Source organism: Stenella coeruleoalba, assembly GCF_951394435.1.
Source record: "Stenella coeruleoalba genome assembly, chromosome: 10".
In the NCBI taxonomy this organism is placed as follows: Eukaryota; Metazoa; Chordata; class Mammalia; order Artiodactyla; family Delphinidae; genus Stenella; species Stenella coeruleoalba.
In genome coordinates this window covers 23,679,957-23,699,223 of record NC_137156.1, presented here as the reverse complement: position 1 = coordinate 23,699,223, position 19,267 = coordinate 23,679,957, and the positions used below count along the sequence as shown (strand labels likewise).

At 53.0% G+C, this 19,267-nt stretch overlaps 2 protein-coding genes across 2 annotated transcripts; both read right to left on the bottom strand.

Moving 5' to 3' along the window:
• Positions 1–6: 6 nt before the first annotated feature.
• CFB (complement factor B) lies at positions 7–5,985 on the bottom strand (the record flags this gene model as incomplete). The annotated part of the gene is made up of 18 exons (XM_079933218.1): positions 7–180; positions 482–531; positions 612–744; positions 845–957; positions 1,168–1,244; positions 1,353–1,506; positions 1,728–1,845; positions 1,982–2,079; positions 2,590–2,727; positions 2,818–2,919; positions 3,200–3,331; positions 3,655–3,793; positions 4,098–4,234; positions 4,346–4,447; positions 4,667–4,840; positions 4,977–5,162; positions 5,591–5,824; positions 5,922–5,985. 18 exons carry the CDS (start codon positions 5,983–5,985, stop codon positions 34–36), a joined length of 2,298 nt encoding a protein of 765 aa, XP_079789344.1. The 3' UTR covers positions 7–33.
• A 499-nt stretch (positions 5,986–6,484) lies between these two features.
• Positions 6,485–18,740, bottom strand: C2 (complement C2). Its single transcript, XM_079934833.1, has 17 exons — positions 18,484–18,740; positions 17,044–17,229; positions 15,068–15,241; positions 14,889–14,987; positions 14,562–14,695; positions 13,322–13,460; positions 12,565–12,705; positions 11,653–11,742; positions 8,804–8,944; positions 8,585–8,679; positions 8,377–8,488; positions 8,094–8,259; positions 7,907–7,983; positions 7,674–7,765; positions 7,343–7,469; positions 7,121–7,170; positions 6,485–6,970 (listed from the first exon to the last, which is right to left on the bottom strand). Exons 1-17 carry the CDS (start codon positions 18,701–18,703, stop codon positions 6,794–6,796), a joined length of 2,220 nt encoding a protein of 739 aa, XP_079790959.1. The 5' UTR covers positions 18,704–18,740; the 3' UTR covers positions 6,485–6,793.
• Positions 18,741–19,267: the final 527 nt, after the last annotated feature.

Below are 19,267 nucleotides of genomic sequence, written 5' to 3'. Positions count from 1 at the left end.
TTGATCTCATGCCCGTTTCCAACAGGAAACCCCTTATAGAAAACCCAGATCCTCATCTTGGAGTTTTTCCTTGAGCCAGGGCAGCACTTGGTAGAGGTTGATGTGAAAGTCTCGGGCGTAAGCAGGTACCTGTTGCTGCCCCTTGCAGACGTCCACAACGCCCCAGCTGATCACACCAACCTGAAGAGGGCGAGGGCGTCCCAGGAACCGTTTGGTAGAATTCCTTCCTAATCCCAGGGAGCGCAGCTACTCCCAGCTGCATCTGAGCTGACCTGGGAGGGTTAGACTAGGGGCCCAGCTCAGTCCTATCCCCTGGCACACAGATCAGACACACACCCCTAAGTTGGCCAGTTCAAGGAAGAGTCCAAAGGTGAGGCAGGCTCCACCCTCCCCTTTCCAGCCACATGCAGTGAGCTTTCCTGCTTTGGGGGCCATGCTGACTACTTGGCATCTCCCCACAGAGAGGAAAGGGGAAACTCACTTGAATGAAGCGACTCTTCTTGTGAATAAACAGGGGACCACCAGAATCACCTACAGGGAGGGAGAAGCTGTAGGGGAAAAGACTCTTGGGCCTCAGGAACTTAGATCACAACCAAAGAGCCTTCTCTCACCTTTGCAAGTGTTGGGGTCAGCATAGGGAGCCACCCCTCCGGTGCAAAGGAACCTGGGGGTGACTACTTCAGAGACGTCCTTGACTTTGTCATAGCCTATGGCACGTAGAGCATCCCTCTCACAGCCAGTTTTCTGTAGGTGAGGTGGGGATGCACGCAGGAGAGGAGTGATGAACAAAGCTTGCTTAGGAAGAATTGGGGCTTAAAGGACCTCAGGATCCCACATTCCTCACCTTTTCCCCATTCTTGATGTAGACCTCCTTCCGAATCAGTGTCTTCTTATGATCCTTAGACAGCTCGGACACAAACAGAGCTTTGATATCCTTTGCCGGGAGCAGCTCTTGCACTGGACGAATAGACAGACTGGGTCATTTCAGCACTCTCCCTTCCCCCATTGTCCTTGTCCTTTGTCTTTGTCACTCAGCAAATGTTCTTCCACCCCTTCCTGTGAGCTAGAGACGGCTGGGCATCACCTGCCCTTCCTGCAGCTCCCTCTCATGCCTCCCTTGTCTCTCAGAACCTCACCCTTACACTACTCTCCCTGATACTGTCTTACTCTGTTGCTGGCACGTGGTTGAATGTGGAAGCCTCAAAGCTTGATTCGATCCTTCAGTGCAGGGGAGACAAATGGGCCTGTTGAGGAGAGATGGGAAAATTTGGGGATGGTGAACCCTGGACCTGCCCCAGTCTTCCAGCCCTGCCTTTCGCAGCCTTTTCTCTTTGGGAATCCAGATGGCTCACCTGATGGTCTCACTGTACTTGAGCTTCTTCTTGAGCTTGATGAGGGCCACGTCATAGTCATAAAATTCAGGAATACCTTTTGCTTTTTTCGCATTGAGGTCGTAGTTTGGGTGAAATAGGACTTCTTCTATCTCCCACTCCTGCTTCTTCCCTCCTGAAGTAGGAGAGTGGGTACCTCTAGACCACCCACTACTCTGTAGGCAGTCTCCTGCCCCCATGTCATCCCTAACTCAAGTCTTCCTCATCCCTAAGTGGTCCAGCGTGCAAGGGAAGGGGCTGCGTTGAGGTCAGGTGGAGTGTGGCCTCTTGAAGAGAGTGGGAGGTTCTGCCCAGAGGGCATGGCTGAAGCTCAGGATTGATTGGTTGCATCCTTACCCATGCTGACCTTGATTGAGTGTTTCTCGTCATCCACAGTGAAACAGTGTGCCGCTGTCAGCACAAAGTACTCAGACACCACAGCACCCATACAGCTCTCATGTCCCTTCAAAGGACGCTGGGAAGAGAGCGGCAGAGGGAAAGCTCGGCTTTCACAGACAACACCATCTATGAACACTTTGCCCTTCCCCCGACCTTCGTTTCACCCTGACCTCCCCTCCCATAAGTCCCCGCCGCCAGGACACTGCACTCACAGTGACTGAGATCTTGGCCTGCCATGGTTGCTTGTGATAGTCAGTACCTTTCTTGTGCTCCCAAACCATGCCGCAAAGACCCAGAGTCCGGGTTTCATCTGGCAAGAAAGGAGATTGTACTGAAAGCCGGGACACTTCATTTCCGAATGGCAGCAGCCTTTCGGGGAGGGACGCCTACATGTCAATGGGGACCAGATGCCATAGGAGGAAAGGGAAGGCAGGGGCACTTGTTTCCTTACATTGAGGGCAGGGAACCACTGTGGTATCGTGAAAAGAACGGGGAACAAAGATCAGAGAGCTGGATGTTTTCAGGCCCAGCTCTTGCTAACTTGTCGTTCCTTGACTTCTCTTGGCCCCAGTTCCCACATCTGTAAAACGAGGGACTTAGGAAAGATCTCTGCATCATTCAGAACTCTGTGATTCTAAGATCAGGGAGTGGGCAGTACCAGGAAGCAAGAATAATGACACGGAGGTAGAGAAGGAGGAATGAGAAAGGACTTGCAGACTGCCAGGGCTTCAGGAGGGGTGGAAGAACGAATGACCTTGAGGGGTCTGGGGAGAGCTGAGTTTCCTGACCATCTCCTTATCCCCTTCTGATATCTTCCTACCAAGCATTTGTATGAAAACATCCTCCAGGTTATCTATGTCCTTGAGTTTGAACACGTGTTGCTCCTTATCCTTCTTGGAAGCCAAAGCATTGATGCTGTCTTGGTCCACCAGAGGCCCAACCCCAAACACATAGATGTCTGGGAGAGAAAAAGGGAGAGTGAGGGTCCAAGCCCTGGGGGGCAGGAGCTAAGAAAGTGGGGTGCTGAGTCCTAGGCAATAAAACTCACCCAGATAATCCTCCCTGGGCTTTTTGCGATTTCTACCAATGTCCAGCAAGTCCCGGATATCGTGAATGACAGAGACTGGATCCCCACCCATGTTGTGCAAGCCTGCAGGAGAGACCAGGACCATGAAGGTGGGAGACAAGGAAGGAAGAGGGTCAAGGAAGATAAACTGGCCAGAAGGAGTGACATATACAGCGGAGTGAGCAGGTTGGGGAGGAGATGGACGTGAGAGATGGTGGCGAGAAGCGTCCCTCCTCATAAAGGTTCACAGGAAAGGGCAGCATTCAGGCCCCCAACCGTGAGCCCAGCGCTACACGTGGACTTCAGGGCCACACGCTGGTTGGAGAGGGTGGGGAGTCAGAGGCAGGGGAACAGTCCCTCTGACCATCAGTCATGAGGAGGATGACGTGGCGGGTGCGGTTCCAGGCTTCAGGGAGTTTGTTCACTTCCCTGCTCATCATGTTGTATACTTCCAGGAGAGCCTTCTTGGTGTTAGTCCCTGCCCTCAACTTGTGGTCTGTGGAAAGGGAAGAAATCATCACCTCCACCTGGACTTCCGAGCCATCCTTGACCCCAGAGGCCTAGCAGCAACTGAGATCCACATCTGTCAACTTTTTGAGTTAATTGTCACCCCAGTGACTTCCCTTTGACAACAAAGTGACCATCTCAGTTCCAAAGGGTTCCCACCAAAAACCCCCATTTTCCAATGACCCTGCTGCCCATCCATGGATTAAAAAGTAGTCCTCCTTGTCTCACTGCCCTCCCCACAACACTCCTGAAACTTCGGACCTCTCTGACCCCAAAGCGAACCTCCCACCATTCCCTTCCCTGACTTCTGACCTTGGTAGTTGATTTGGTTGAGCTGCTCTGTGACCCAGTCTGCATCGCTGCTCTTTGGGTCAGACACTCTGATCAAAACTTTGGGGTCTGTGGCATATGTCACTAGACCATATTTTGGCCTCACCCCATAACTTGCCACCTGTGGGTGAGGGGAGCAAGGGGTCATGGCACTGAAAGTAGAATATATGGCTGGGAGAATTCAGCAGCTTTACTGGGACAGACAGTGAAGGACATCGTAAGAGACTCATCACCCTGGGGTTCATGGAGGAGTCTGGGTTAAAGATCAAGAAACTGCTTCAAGTAAAAGGAAAGGAAGACAGAATAGGACCTGGAGATTTTCTGGGACCCTGTGGCTCAGAGGGGCTGGGAGCATCAGGGAGCTAGTCCTGGCAGGGCAGTGAGGTCCATTCAGGGTCCCCACATTCAGGGGGAGGGGGCCCCACCTTCTCAATGAAGTTGCTGAGACACCTCTTGGCCCCTGTGAAGTTGTGGGACCCAATGCTGTCTGATCCATCCAGCACCAGGTAGATGTTCATGGAGCCTGAGGGGTCCAGGATAATCTTCCTCTTCTGTTGTTCCCCTGGGTGCCAAGAGAGACACTCAGGCTCCAGGAGGCATGGTTCTCCTGCCCCTTCTCCATCCTCCTCCCACCCCCAATTCCCTGCCCTGCCTCCCCTCTCTATCTTCAAACCTGGGCTGTGCCCATCCTCAGCATCAACTCCTTCTATGGTCTCTGTCAGGGAAGACAGGAAGGCTTCGGCCACCTCTGCAGGGGTATCGTACATAAAGGAGTCTGGGAGAAGTCAGAAAGCAGGTCAAATGTCTGGGAGGGTCAGGGACATAGTGACGAGAGATGGTGGGTTTCCAGGGTGGGAAGGGCTCAGAAGTTCTTCGGGGAGGTTTAGAAGTGAGGAAGGAGCTGGGTTGCAGTAGGGGGAGAAGGCAGTGCTCTGGTGTGGGAATGTGAGGATGGGAGAGCAGGATCTGACGTGAGGGTACGGATCAAGGTCACCGTGGCAAGAAGGCTCCGTTCCACTCCAAGAGCCACCTTCCTGACATGTTCGCTGCTTGGAGCCACGTAGGGTGAGCCCCCGGCTGCAGTAGTAGGTGACAGTGTCTTCAAGGCGGTACTGGCTGCCCACCTTCCTTGTGCCAATGGGGATGCCCGGGTTCAGGCAGTACCCCGCTGCAGAAGCATGAGACATGGAGGTAAGGGCCAAAGCCTGAGGGCAAGGCAGAGCACAAGAGCTACGGTGCCAGTTCCTCAGGCTGAGGGTGGTCGGGAAGAAGGTCGTGTCGTGGGAAAGGGGGGCGCTTCTCACCTCCATCGTCGCAGATGGCCGTTTCCCCGTCCCACCGGCCCGTCGCTTGGCAGGTGCGATTGGCAGAGCCCCGGAGATTGTAACCATCATAGCAGTGGAAAGAGATCTCGTCACTCAAATTGTAGTAGGGGGCCCGGGGCCAGTACTCCCCGTTCTCAAAGTCCTGCGGTCTGGGACAGCGAATTGCTTTGGGGGAGGAGAACAAGTAGACCTTACTGAGATGGAAGGACTGCCCTTTAGGATATCCCTCCTAGTCTCAGGGACCCTGTCACTGAGAAACAGCGCCTTCTCGGTCCTACAGGATCAGCTGCTACCCTTGACCCCTGGAGGGTACCTCAACCCCTGGGGAATCCTGCCACTCCCCCCTCCCCATTTCTGAGTGTTCTTTGAACTGCCAGGGCTGCCTGGCACGGGGTAAATGCTTAGTAAAGGTTAGCTCCCCTTCATTCTCCCTCCATCCCACCTCCAGCCCTTGCTCAGCTCCTACCCTTGCTCAGCCCAACTTGTCAGCCTGCCTGGTCTCCACACAAGTCTAATCTTATCCAGGTCTGGACCTTGGCCACCACCTGCTCCGTCCCTCCGCTGGCCCAGGCCCATCCTCACTGCCCTCCAACCTTTGCATTCGGCCCTCTTGACAATCTTTTTGTCTTGGGTCTGCAGGGTGCTCCAGGATCCCGTGGATCTGCAGGTACGAATCTGCACAGGGTATGGGTAGAAGCCAGAAGGACACAAGTACTCCAGTGACTGGCCCGCCTTGAGAAGCCGGAAGGAGCCACCTTTGATCTCTATTCCCTCCAGAGAGCAGGGGCTCTGGGGCCCAGCCTCAGGCAATGGCGTCATGCTCACACCTAAAGAGAAAGGCTGGTGAAGCCCAGCCTCACAAGGCCAAGGAAAGATCCTGGGGGCAGCAGGGGTGGGGGGGAGGGGGGCTGTGACCTCACTTACCTCCAGACAAGAGGCCCAGGATCAAGGGTACCAGGCAGAGTTGGGGGCTGCGTTTGCTCCCCATGGTGACAGAAGACAGGAGAGAAACTGGGGCTGGTGGCAGGGTGGCCTCTCCTGGCTCCTGCTGCGTGTCTGCTTGGCTCGATGGCCAAGCTGAAACTCCAGACCTGAGCCTGGTCACACGTCCTTCCCCTGCCCCTCACAGCCTCCAGCCTTTTACGCAATCTGTGTTCTCGCACCTGCTGCCCGCTCCACCCACCCTACCCATGTCACTTTCTGGAATGTCCGAGTGGGAGGGCCCCACTGCCAATCAAGGAAATGGAAACTGCAAAACCCCACCTTTTGCTGCCCAAGGTCCAGGACTCTGCCTGTCAGCACCTCCTCTCAGCTCCAGTTCCTCCCCAACAAGCCCAGACCTCCCCCTTGGGGACTAGATATAAGGCCCTCACTGGCTCCCCTGTTGACTCTGTTATGGAGCAGAGTCCAGCCATTGTTTGTCCAGCAGGGTCTCTGACCTGCCTTCTTGCCGTTCCTGGAATCATTCTGGCCTCTCTCTCCCCCCAGGCCAGCTCCCAGGCAGAGGCACAGACAGATGTGGAAATCATTGATTTTTATTAATTTCATAGCCAGGTAATTCCCTGTGAAAGCAGAAGGAGAGTGAGGCAAGTAAAGCAGAGAGTGGGGTCCGCACTGGCAGGAGCGCCAGGGCTTCCCCAGCGTGGATGTGCCGCTGCTTCGGGATCCTGGAAGCAGGCACGCGCTCAGAGCAAGGCGTGCGGATGGGTCATGGAGGCTGAGGGTGGACGTTCGGTGGTAGGAGACGGGAGAGATGGCTGGTCCTGGTGGGACAGCAAAGGGCTCAGTGGCTGTGATCAGAGGGGCAAAAAGTTCAGGACGCCCTCCAGGTGCTGTCTCAGCCAGGGCTGCACGCGGAAGAGATTGATGTGGAAATCTCGTGGCGGTGGCACCCTGCCACGGGGCGCACTTTTGCGGGAGTTCTTATCAGAGCTGCCACAGGGGTTGTAGAGACCCCAGCTCACCAGGCCCACCTGAAAGAAGGAGAGGTTGGGGTGGGGACGCTGCCCCGGTCCCAGCCCCAAGCCCCAACCTCCTTAGTTCCTTCGAAGGCCTGCCTCGTGCCTCCGCAAGGCCAAGGTCCTGTAACTCCAGTCCTACGAGCTTCCCCCCTCTCTCCTCACCTGAAAAAACCTGAACCTCCGCTCAAGGAAAACGGCTCCCCCAGATTCTCCTGCCAGAAAGGAGGGACAAGAGACTGTCATCCTGACTCTCATCGCCGCATCAGGGTGGTGCACCGGTGTCCTGGCATGCGAGCTGGCCAGAGGGACACAGGTGGCCTTCCCCTCAGGAATCCAGACTCCAGGGTGGGGACTGGGGATGAGAAGTGGAGGGAGGGGGCTCACCCTTGCAGGGATTGTCATCCCCCTGCATCCCACTGCATAGGAACTGGTCTGTCACCACCTCTCTGACATCTGTCAAGTTGGGGAACGTGGTTTTGTCTTGGGAGACGACCTTGACACAGTTTGCCCACTGCAGTAGGGGTGGAATAGGACAGAAGGATGGAGTGAGCAGGCAGGCCCGGGGGACACCTGGAAGTGCAACTAGGCCTGGAGGAGGGGCGACTTGGAGTCAGATGGAGAAAGTGCTCAGAGCTAGGGGATGAAGAGAGACGTTCTGGAAGTTGCCACAGGGGGATCCCATCCCCCCACAGCATACTGGACCCGAGACCCTTACCTCTGACCCTGTCTTGAGGTTAACGTTCAGCTTGTTCCCATTCAAAGCCACAAAATGAGCAGGAATGCTCAATTTGTTCAGAAGTTCACTCTCTACAGTCAAGGAAAAGGATGTCAGTACTGGTCCCTTTACCCAGCGTCCAGACTCCCGACTTGGGAACTGCAGCACAGCCCACGTCATCAACCCCCAAGCCCTGATCCCAATTCTTCATGCACCCTAAGCCCAGCACTCACCGTGGTCTCTGCAGGTGCTGCCTGGAAGTCTCCGCAGAGCCAGATTGGCCCCCACCGTGCAGGGAAGGCAGATAGGCCTGAGGAGAAGGACAAGGGTCACAGAGGCCCGTCCTTGGTGTCCCCTCCTACAGCACTCCCCAGAGCACTTCTCGCCCAGAGGGCACCCTCCCATCCCAGACTCCGGCACCTGGCGTGGGTGGACATCTTCACTTTCTGGGCCAGCTTTAGCAGAGCGATGTCATCACCATAGAACTCCGGGATTCCCTGATTCTTCTTGGCAAAGACATTGAACCCCGAGGAGATCACCGCCTTCTCAACTTGGAATTCTTTGCCCCACTGGAAGTTGGGATCCCCTGGAAACAATGTGGCAGATTAGGCTGGACCAGGGCTGCTGAAGGGGCCAGAGGCTAGGGGCAAGGGGTGGGAGCTCTGCCCACGGGGTCGGGCAGCGGGTGCAGGCCCTTCCTTACCCACGCTGACCCTCCACAGGGGGCGGGCCTCGGCATTGTGGAGGCAGTGAGCAGCTGTCAGGACCCACTGGTCCGAGATGAGGGCCCCTCGGCAGGTCTCCTGGCTCTTGGGCTGCAGGGGAACAGGTGATTTTCAGGGACTGCTGTGTCTCTGGCTCATGGCCGCTGTCACCTCTGGGATCCAAGCCCCATCCCTCCTTCCTGGTACCTTAATAGTGACATGCCAGGGTGTCCTCTCCTGAGCAGAGGCATTGGCAGACATGTTCCCTACCCCACAGATGGTGTCCGTGAGCTGGGAGACATCTGTGGGCGTGAGGAGCAGATGGTGAAGGAGGCTGGTGCAGGGCACCGCGAGCAGGTGCCAGCGTGGACCCTTGGCCAGCTCCACACTGGCCACACCGCTCTGGAGAGGGCAAAGCACACTCACCCAGCATGTGCTCAAAGACCTGGCTCAGAGCCTTCACGTCCTTCAGAATGAAGGCATGCCTCTCGCCATCCTTCTTGGACCCCAGCTCATTCAGTTCTCTCCAGTCCACATCCAGGTTGCCCACGCCGATGGCATAGATGTCTGATGGGGAGGAAATCACCAGAATCTTGTGGCTGAGGGGCTACCCCGTGACAGAAGACTGTAATTCCGAACTCGCTGCATCCTACAAAGCCCTACATGAGCGGGATCCCCCTCCCTCCCCCCACGACCTACCTCATTTCCTACCACTCCTCCCCCTTCACTCTCTTCCAGCCACATGGCCTCCTTGAAGTTCCTCAAACTGACAGGCACACTCCCACCTCAGGCCCTTTGTATGAACTGTGTCTCTGCCTGGTTCACTCCTCCCAGACTTCTACATGCCTCACTTTCTTACCTTTTTAAGTTTCGACTCAAATGTCACCCTCTCAGGGAGGCCTTCCCTGGCCTCCTTGTGTAAAACTGCAAAGGCCCCAGACACCTCGATTCCTTCCCTGCTTCATTTTATACCTTAGCACGTGTCACTATCTACCGTGCCATATGGTTTCCTTAGTTATTTTGTTTAATGCCTAGTGTGAGTAGAATTGTGTCTCCCCAAAAGATATGTTCAAGTCCTAACCCCCAGGACCTGTGAATATGCCCTTGTCTGGATATAGTGTCTTTGTGGATATAATCAGTTAAAATGAGGTCATGCTGGATGGAGGCAGGGGTGGGGAGGGGTGATAATCTGATGCCTTTATAACAATAGAGGAATCTGGACACAAACACAGAGAGAGAGAAAACCATGTGACAACACAGAGATACACTCAGGAAAGAAAGTGATGTGAAGACAGAGGCAAAGATTGAGTGATCCAGGACTTCCCTGGTGGTGCTGTGGTTAAGAATCCGCCTGCCGATGCAAGGGACACGGGTTCGAGCCCTGGACTGGGAAGATCCCACATGCTGCAGAGCAACTAAGCCCGTGTGCCACAACTACTGAGCCCGTGTGCCACAACTACTGAGCCCGTGTGCCTAGAGCCTGTGCTCCACAACAAGAGAAGCCACCGCAATGAGAAGCCCGTGCACTGCAACGAAGAGTAGCCCCCGCTCGCCACGACTAGAGAAAGCCACGCAGCAACGAAGACCCAATGCAGCCAAAAATAAATAAAATAAATAAATTTATTTTAAAAAAAAAGATTGAGTGATCCTATGACAAGCCAAGGAGTGCCTGGGCCACCAGAAGCTGGACATGGTAAGGAAGGAGTCTTGCCTAGAGCCTCCAGAGGGAGCATAGCCCTGCTGATACCTTGATTTTGGACTTCTGGCCTCCCAAACATGAGAGAATAAATATCTGTTGTCTCATGCCACCCAAATTTGTATAATTTGTTGCCACAGCCCTAGAAAACTAATACATTGCCCCCTTCCAGAATGACATCCCCATGTAACAGGCATTTCCCTCTGTTTTGTTTACAGCTGTATTCTTAGAGTGATGCCTGGCCCAGGAGAGGCTCTCAGTGAGTACTTTCAAATGACTAAATGAATAAAAAGAACTCATGGGGCTTCCCTGGTGGCGCAGTGGTTGAGAGTCCGCCTGCCGATGTAGGGGACACGGGTTCGTGCCCCGGTCCAGGAAGATCCCACATGCCGCGGAGCGGCTGGGCCCGTGAGCCATGGTCGCTGAGCCTGCGCGTCTGGAGCCTGTGCTCCGCGATGGGAGGGGCCGCAACAGTGAGAGGCCCACACACCGGAAAAAAAGAAAAAAAAAAAGAACTCATGATGTAGCATGGAGGCAAAACTTCAGATCTGGTCTTCCTCTGCAAGATGTCGGCTCTAGGAGAGGACCCTGGAGCCATCTCTTCCCGCAGGAGAACCTGGGCCCACACAGCCATCCACACCAGCCTCTGAGCCAGCGTGGGTGCCAGTCAGAACTGCCCTGGGGTGGACCATAGCGTCTGGTGTTCTCCCACCCTTTGTACCCCTCATGGGCCTTTTTTGCAGTTATGATGGGAACTGGACAGTTATCACGCCCCACGTGTTTTCTCTATTTCCCTGCAGTTCCTGCCTCTTTTTCATGAGGTGTGTTCAAGCATTTAACTCTGGCCCAGTGATGCTAAGGAGTTAGGGCGTGGAGTTTGTGATTTGCCTTCCTCAGGCCAGGGTTTTCAAGCGGAATACGCTTACCTCCGAGGGGCAGGTGAAGTGGGTGGCATGAACAGAAACGAGAGGACCCAGGGGAAAGTAAAACTTGGGGCCTCAAAACCAACTGCCCTCCCTTATCTGGAGCATTTCTCTTTGAAGTTCTTTTCTGGTCAAAGGTCAGTGCAATTTTTGTTTAGTCTGGATTAGAGGAGCTGTTCTTTCAGAGACTGCAACTTCCAGAGCCTTAGTTATCTGCACTGCCAAGGGAAGAAAGGCCAGGAACAGTCCCTATAAGGAATCCAGGCCTTTTCTTCCTGGAGAGGTTTGTGGAACATCAGATGGTGAATGTAAACGATGACGATGACGATGGTGGTGGCCGCCACCGCACACTGTGTTTGTCTGTGCCAGGCAATGTTTGAGCATTTGCCCTTATCGGCCAGTGAGGTAGGTCCTTGTACTGTATCCTGACAAGTAAAGAAACAGCCCATGGCCACAGCCAATCAAAGATGAACCCAAGTTTGAAACCACGGGCAGTTTGACTACTCTTCAGTGTGACACTCGGCTGCCTTCATACAGAACAACACAGCCTGGGGTCTCGACAGAAATACAGCCAAGATGCTAGAACCCCTGGCTGCGGGCCCTGGGCCCCCCTGCAGGGCAGCACAGATGGGGCGGGGGCGGGGGCGGAGACTCACCCAGATAGTCTTTCCTCTTCTGGTTGATGTTCAAGACCTCCTTGATATTGTCAACAGCCACCTTGGGAGAGCCACCCATGTTGGACTTTCCTAGAAAAAGGAGGGAAAAGAATTGTCCATCTGGGTGATGTATCACGATTCCCCCCAGCCCTGGAAGAGAGGGGAAGCGTTCATCCTGGGAACCTCAACACCTACACTCCCTACTCGAGTTTCAAGATACATTATTTACTGAAGTTCTTTAGCACTGGGCCAGGGGTGTCCTACACTTTACCTCATTTGATTCTCATGAAGCCCCAGTAAGTGTGAGTCTACTCATTTTATAGACAAGAAATCTGATTTCTAGAGGAGCCATGTAATTTGGACAAAATCAAGAGATAAATGGCAGAGCCCAGATCCACTAGCCAGTCTGCCCTTCCATCGGTGGACTTCGACATCACTGGTCCAGAGTCACGCCTCCCCATCCAGCTCCCTCTATGTGACCTCCCAGGTAATAACAATAACTAACAAACACTTATAAAGCCCTTTTACACAAAGTACTTAAATTGCTCTTCATAAAAACTGTGTAAGGGGACTTCCCTGGCAGACCAGTGGTTAAGACTCCGTGCTTCCACTGCAGGGGGCGAGGGTTCAATCACTGGTCAGGGAACTAAGATCCCACATGCCGTGCGGCGCGGCCAAAAAAATTAAAAAAAATAAACAACAACAACAAAACTGTGTACGGAAAGGAGGGCAGCTTCCATTATCAGTAATTGTTGCGGTTGTCATTACCGTCATCATTGACACTATTTCTACTTTATAAATAAGAAACCAAGGCCCTAAGTGGCAAGGGGAGAACCAGAATGCAGGTCTCTGACCCCACATTGCTTCTCCTGCCACTATGCCAGGCTCATTCACAGAGACGACGATACCCACCATCTGTCAGAAGGATGATGGCGTGTCGGATCTCCTGCCAGGCCGCCGTGTTCATACTGAGCCGTCGCATTTGGTTATTCATCATGATATAGACAGAATTTAGGGCCTCGTAGATGTTGGTCCCGGTTCCGTTTTCATGGTCTGGAATATGTGAAGACGAAAAGCTCTCTTAGGAAACTTCCCACCTACCACCTGGGAGAAGGGAGTCACTCTATTTTCCCCAAACACTGGAAACGCATTTATCAATAGACTTGATAAACACAGACTTTTGACGTCCAATTAGAGATTTGGCATCATTGCCCGTTCAGACATTAAAAGCCTTTCCCTTTAGAAATGCTCATTGCGTAACCCCACTAAAGGCCATCCCAAAGTCCCAAGATTCAAAGATGGGGTTTCCAAAGAAAGTGGGTTGTTTCAGCCATCTGCTACCTACCGCCCAGGTAGTTTCCTAATGACATGAGGAGACTATGAAAACCAGACCATGTGGTTCTGGCATCAGGGAGAAGCCAAAGACCTGCATGATGCATTTGGACACGTAGCACGTGCGAGGAAGCCCGGAGCTGGTAGGAGCTGGGACTCCCTGACCATGAACCTGACTTGGAAGCCACCGCACCCAAGGAAACTTAGTCCCAGAGCCCTTGGGCTTGAGTGCCACCAAGAAGCCTCACTCTCTCTCAAACTTGTCCAGTATCTCTGCAGGCACAGAGAGCTCATCCCCTGCCCCCACTTCCATCACCTTCATTGGATGACATCATACCTTTATAGTGGGCGTTTTCCAGACTGTGGGCCACTTCAGTCACATCCTTGGATTTGCTGTCCAGGACAGACATGATGACTTTGGGCTTTGATGCAAAAGTGATGATGGCGACACTAACCTTGATCTCAAAGCTGAAGATCTGTGAAGGGCAAATGAGAGGTAGTGTGAAAGGCTCCCAAACCAAAGGGGAGTTGGTAAGGGAGCCAGCAAAAGGCCCTGGAGGAGGCAGAGAGCCTGGACAGAGACTGACGGATGCAAGGCCCTTGGAGAGTCCCTTCCTGGGAAACGGTTGCTTGAAGAAGCCAGGAAAGTGACATTCGTTGGTCCTCTCCTCTCTTTGACTGGCTCACTCTTCATTTAATCGTCACTTCAATGCTGTGAAGGGTCGTGATGGTCCCATTATACAGATGAGGAAGCTGAGGCTTGTTTACCTTGCCCCAGATCACACCCCTGGTAAGAGGTGGAGGTAGAATTCAAACATAACGGCACTTGTCTGTCGAGCTTTGCAGCCTCACGGCTTAGTGAGTTACTTAACTTTACGTCTTAAGAGAGACACTAAGGAGCACAAAACTGCCTTCTTTCAAACGTAGCTGGGAGGGAAAACATATATCTACACAAACTATTGTGAAAAGCATAACTGCCAAGCAAAGTCCTGGCAAGGAATCTGAACCAAGTGTTTCCAAATTCTTCCGTTCATGCACCTCGTCAGTCGAAACATTCTGAGCACGTACCTCAATATAGGTATATGTATTTATAAAGTATACTCATACTTATAAAGTGTATCACTATTTAAATATATTATACACATTTTAAAACATATAGAAAATATTGAAATTTTAAAAGGAAATTATTAAGTTCTTAATTTAAGTTAAATTACAATCATTCACCATGGATACCAGTATTTTCCTGCCACACGCCAGAAGCTTATTTGGGGTACCCCTCTGTGAAGACCACTGTTCTAGATGATGAATTCCTGGAAAGTGGGGTCTCAGCCTTGTTCATCTTTGAGGTCCCCCCACACCCAGAACAGTGCCTGACATAGAGTAGCTACCCCAACAGTGTTTGTGGAATGAAAAATAGGATCCTCTAAATTAAATCCGTGATTCCTGCATGGCATGTGTGTAATCTGGGAAGACTGCTTGGAGGAGGTGGGCTGTGAGTGGGATTCTGAGGAAGGGAAGGAGACAGAGACCGTGAGTGCAGGAAGGCTGCTGGTATGTGTGAGCTCCTATTTCCTGACCCTGTCCACCAGGTGGGAGGCGCTCTTCTTGAAGATTTCAAAGTCCTCTTCCTCCACACTCTGAGATGCGTCCAGGAGCACGTAGAGGTTCAGGTGACCCGAGCGCTGGATTTGTATTTTGCGGCCCACGTTTTCTGGAAGAAATGTGGAAGGGGAAGATTCAGACTCCACCTCCTACCCACTCTCTTGCCAAGGCAATCAGGCCCCTCTACCTCCCCTCCAGTCAGCTCAGCCCCGCTGAGCCCACCGGAGGCTCCTGGCCCCTCGGAAGCTTGCCCCTCCCCTGCACCCGCCCAGCAACCTGCCACCCCCACTTCAAGCACTCACGCTTCTTCTTCTGGGTGGGATTGGTGGCTCCAAGTAGGTGGGACAAGGAGATGCCCAGGGCAGGGGCCACATCCTCGGGAAAGTCGTAAGAGTAGGGCTCTGTGGGGAGAGCCACCGGGGTCAGCTGCGGTCAGGGGTGGGGGCCCAGGAGTCTCAGGAGCGTCAGAGCAGCTACTCACGGCGGCAGATGGGCTCCATCCCACTCCAGACCCCATCATCCTGGCACTCTCGCTCCACAGACCCCGTCAGCACCAGATTCGAGGAGCAGCGATAGCTGACCTTGTCGCCGAGGCCGAAGCGAGACCCCGTCCGCACTGCACCCGCGGCAATGCCCGGGTTGGGGCAGTGGCTGGCTGTGAGGAGCAAAGGAAGATGGAGATGAGCAGGGACCCGCCTCCTCAGCCTCTGGGTGCTGCTCGGACACCTTTTCCCGCCAGGCTTTTCCTCCTCTACAGACCCTCAGAGCCTCTGCGGGTCCCTTGGCCTCTCCCTTGGGAGACACCACAGCTGTGCCTCCCAGGTGTGTGGATAGAAAACCTGAAGTAGGGAAAAAGATTTAGAACTCAGTGGCCCAGTTTCCAGCTAAAGCATACCCATCCCAACCCAGGGACTCTGCCTGTATCCATCCCAGAGCCTCAGGGAAGGAGCCCTACCTCTCCACAGAGAATATCTGCAAACAATGAGACATCACCACACACCCGCCAGAATGGCTAAAACTAAAAAGATGGGTAATTCCAAGTGTCAGAGACGATGTGGGACAACCAGAACTGTTACATTGCTGGAGTGTCAATCAGGAAGCTGTTTGCAGCCTCTTCTGAAAGAAAACACATGCCAATGTGTGACCCAGCAATTCCACTCCTAGATAATATGCTCAAGAGAAATGTGTCTAGTGCACCCAATCACACATAAGGATGTTCATAGAGTTTTACTTACAATAACCAAAAACCGGAAACAACCCAAATACCCATCAACAGGAGAATGCACAGATAAACTGTAACATGAAATGGAACTACAAAGCAATAAAAAATAACAAACTGCTGATACCCAGGAAAACATGGATACGTCTCACAGGCAGAATCTGAATAAAGGAAGACAGATGCGAAAGAGCACATTCTGTATGATTCCACTTCTATGAGGTGTAAGAATAAGCTAAACGAATCTGTGGAGACAGAAGTCCGAAGAGTGGTTACCTTGTGGGAGGGGACAGGAGGCAACCTCCTGATATAATGGACCCTCGGTCTTGGGTGGTGATTACGTGGGTGGATACACATAAAAGGATGCTTGTGGGTATAAAAGTTCATCAAGCTGAATACTTAAGATTTGTATGCTTTAGGTAGTTTAAACCTCAATTTTCAAATGAATTATATTTATGTTTGAATAAATGGCTATTGTCAAAGAATCAAGGACGTAAATAGGGAGCCAACAGCTGGGCACCAGGTGAGGGTAAGGGCCTGCCATCTCATGGACTCTGAACCTTCTGTATTGTGTATTTAGAACTGTGATCCAGGAAGCTTCCAAGGCCCACAGGCAAATGTGGCTCCAGGGAATCCCAGGAACCCCACTTCTGTCGAGCAGAGCCCCCCCATCTTCCACAGGGGCAGTAATGACCATGACAAAAGTATATGTGGTGCTTAGCACATTCCAGGGGCTGTTCCAGATGCAACTCACTTGATCCACACGGCAACCCCATGCAGTCAGTACTCTTACGATCCTCATTTTACAGATGTGAAAACTGAGGCACAGAAAGGTTAAATAACCTGCCCAAAGGCTGTCAAAATCAGAGCCAGGCTTGGAACCCAAACTTGCTCCTGAGGCAAGGCACCTAAGTGCAACACTTGATTCCCTTCATCATATCTTCCCTACAATAGCCCAGGGCGCCCAAATACCAATCTGGCTTTGAGGCATTTGGAAAAGCTGGACGGAGTATTTGGAGCCTTTGTGTTGGATCTGAAGCTTAGCACCAACTTCCCTGAGCCAGGATCCCCACAGGCCAGAGATGTGTGATTATAGACTCAACGGACCAAAATCTAGGAATACGATTTTGGCACCAGAAACACCAGGCCCCTGTCCCCACAGAGGCTCCCTGCACACATATCTGGTTCCAGGGCTCCTGGGAGACCCCTGCCCCCATGCAGCCATCTGTCAGGGCACTCACCGCCGTTGTCACACACAGCTGTCTCCCCATCCCACATGCCATTGGGGCGACAGTGCCGCACCGGCGAGCCCCGCAGTGTGAAGCCATCCTCACACTCGAAGCTCAGGTTGCCGCCCACAGGGTGGGACCCCAGCCGTGGGGTGTATACGCCGTTCTCAAAGGTAACAGGGGCTGGACAGCGAACAGCTGGAGGGAGAGAAGGGCATGAGAATATAAGGATGGAGGGATAACAGCTGGACTGGACACTAACTGGGTGAAGTTCAGCTTGGATGCATGGGTAGAGCCAGGTGGTTGTCAAAACATTAGGTTGATGCCTGTGAAATTGCTACTTTGGGCAGTTGGTTGAATATTGGCAATTTCACACAGTTCAACCTAATAGATTGAGAAACAGCCACTTCTCTCAGCCCCCTGAGGGCCATGTCCACCCCAGCCCCTCCCCTGGGGTCCTCAGACGTCCCATGAGTGGATAACTAGAGGGGTGACTCCTGGTACAACAGGGGATGCCAGGACCATTCAGCATCCATCCCGAATGGTCAGTACTGTGCAGTTAATTATTCAGTATTCTAACAATCATCCCTGGGCTTCCCTGGTGGCACAGCGGTTGAGAATCCGCCTGCCAACGCAGGGGACAGGGGTTCAAGCCCTGGTCCGGGAAGATCCCACATACCACGGATCAACTAAGCCCGTGTGTCACAACTACTGAGCCTGCGCTCTGGAGCCCGCGAGCCACAGCTACTGAAGCCCATGTGCCTATAGCCTGTGCCCTGCCACAAGAGAAGCCACTGCAATGAGAAGCTCGCGCACCACAAAGAAGAATAGCCCCTGCTCGCTGCAACTAGAGGAAAGCCCGCGTGTAGCAACTAAGATCCAATGCAGCCAAAATTAAATAAATAAATAAATAAATAAATTTATTTAAAAAAAAAAAAGAGTTCTCCCGCCAATGCAGGGGACACGTGTTCCAGCCCTGGTCTGGGAAGATCCCACATGCCACAGAGCAACTAAGCCCGTGAACCACAACTACTGAGCCTGTGCTCTAGAGCCCGCGAGCTACAACTACTGAGCCCGCGTGCCACAACTACTGAAGCCCGTGCACCTAGAGCCCGTGCTCCGCAGCAAGCCACCACAGTGAGAAACCCGCGCACCGCAACAAAGAGCAGACCCCACTCACCGCAACTAGAGAAAGCCCGTGGGCAGCAACTAAGACACAACTCAGTCAAAAATAAATATATTTATTTTAAAAAAAATCATCCCTGGCTTTGGTACCCCACAATCTACATCAGAGCCTGCCTCCGATGCCTTGCTATTGGGCAGTTGACATTTTCCCACTATTTTGAAAAGCCCTGTGGAAAAGAAGCTTTGCCACCCCATCTAGTCATATTAAGCCCCACCCTGAGTAAACTAAGTAGAAGTCCTGGGGTGGTCGCTGGTGGGAAGCCTCACGTTTGCAGACCGCCTTTGTCCGCTGGGTGGATCTCGGGAAATGCCACCGTCCGTTGCTCTTGCACAGGCTTGTCGCCACCGGGTACGGGTAAAAGCCCAGGGGGCAGGAGTAGGTGAGGATACTCCCAGGGGCCCAGCCGTTGCTGAGGGTGAAAGTGCCCCTAGAGATATTCACGTTCTGAGGGCAGGAGGTAGCGGTCGTAGCCAAGCCTGCGGACATGGGGACACGACACAGAAATGAAGAAAAGAAGAAAGGCACGGATAAGAAAAGGAGAGCAGAAGAGACTGTCCATTTCACACATGGAAACTCAATCTGGGTAGCACTGGCCTTGCCCCACAGGACCCCAGCATCCCCCCTCCCCTGCTCCTACCTGGGTACAGGGGCAGCAGGCAAAGGACGGCCATCAGTGGGTCCATGGTGTCTACCTTAGGGGCACGGAGAGGCAGAGAGCCGGGAGAGGGAAAAGGTCATCTGACTTCCCGAAAACCAGAGCTGGCTCAGCAGCTGCTTTGTCTGCTGCCAGAGAAAGAAAACTAGGGAGTGGCAGAAGGTAGGGTGCACGTTCTCTCGTTAGGAGAAAAAATAATCAGGGATTGAGGACTGAGCTGAGGGGGTGAAACTTCCGGTCTGTCTCCCTAATCCTGACACATCCATAGAGTCAGTTGATCTGCACCACAGGCTCTGTACACTGCTCCCCACTTCCACCGTCTCACAGACACAAGTGCACGCATGCTCTCACATGAAGAGTTTAAAGCACACAAACCCACAAGCCAACCGAGATAT

What these genes read in the sequence shown, in the direction of transcription:
- C2 (XM_079934833.1), bottom strand. Translation starts at nt 18,703, where the DNA reads ATGTCCGCAGGCTTGGCTACGACCGCTACCTCCTGCCCTCAGAACGTG. An exon ending in GATGGAGCCCATCTGCCGCC is followed by an intron (nt 14,988 to 15,067) that starts GTGAGTAGCTGC and finishes CTCTCCCCACAG; the next exon opens with AGCCCTACTCTTACGACTTT. An exon ending in CAGCACCTGCAGAGACCACG is followed by an intron (nt 7,766 to 7,906) that starts GTGAGTGCTGGG and finishes CCTTGACTGTAG; the next exon opens with AGAGTGAACTTCTGAACAAA.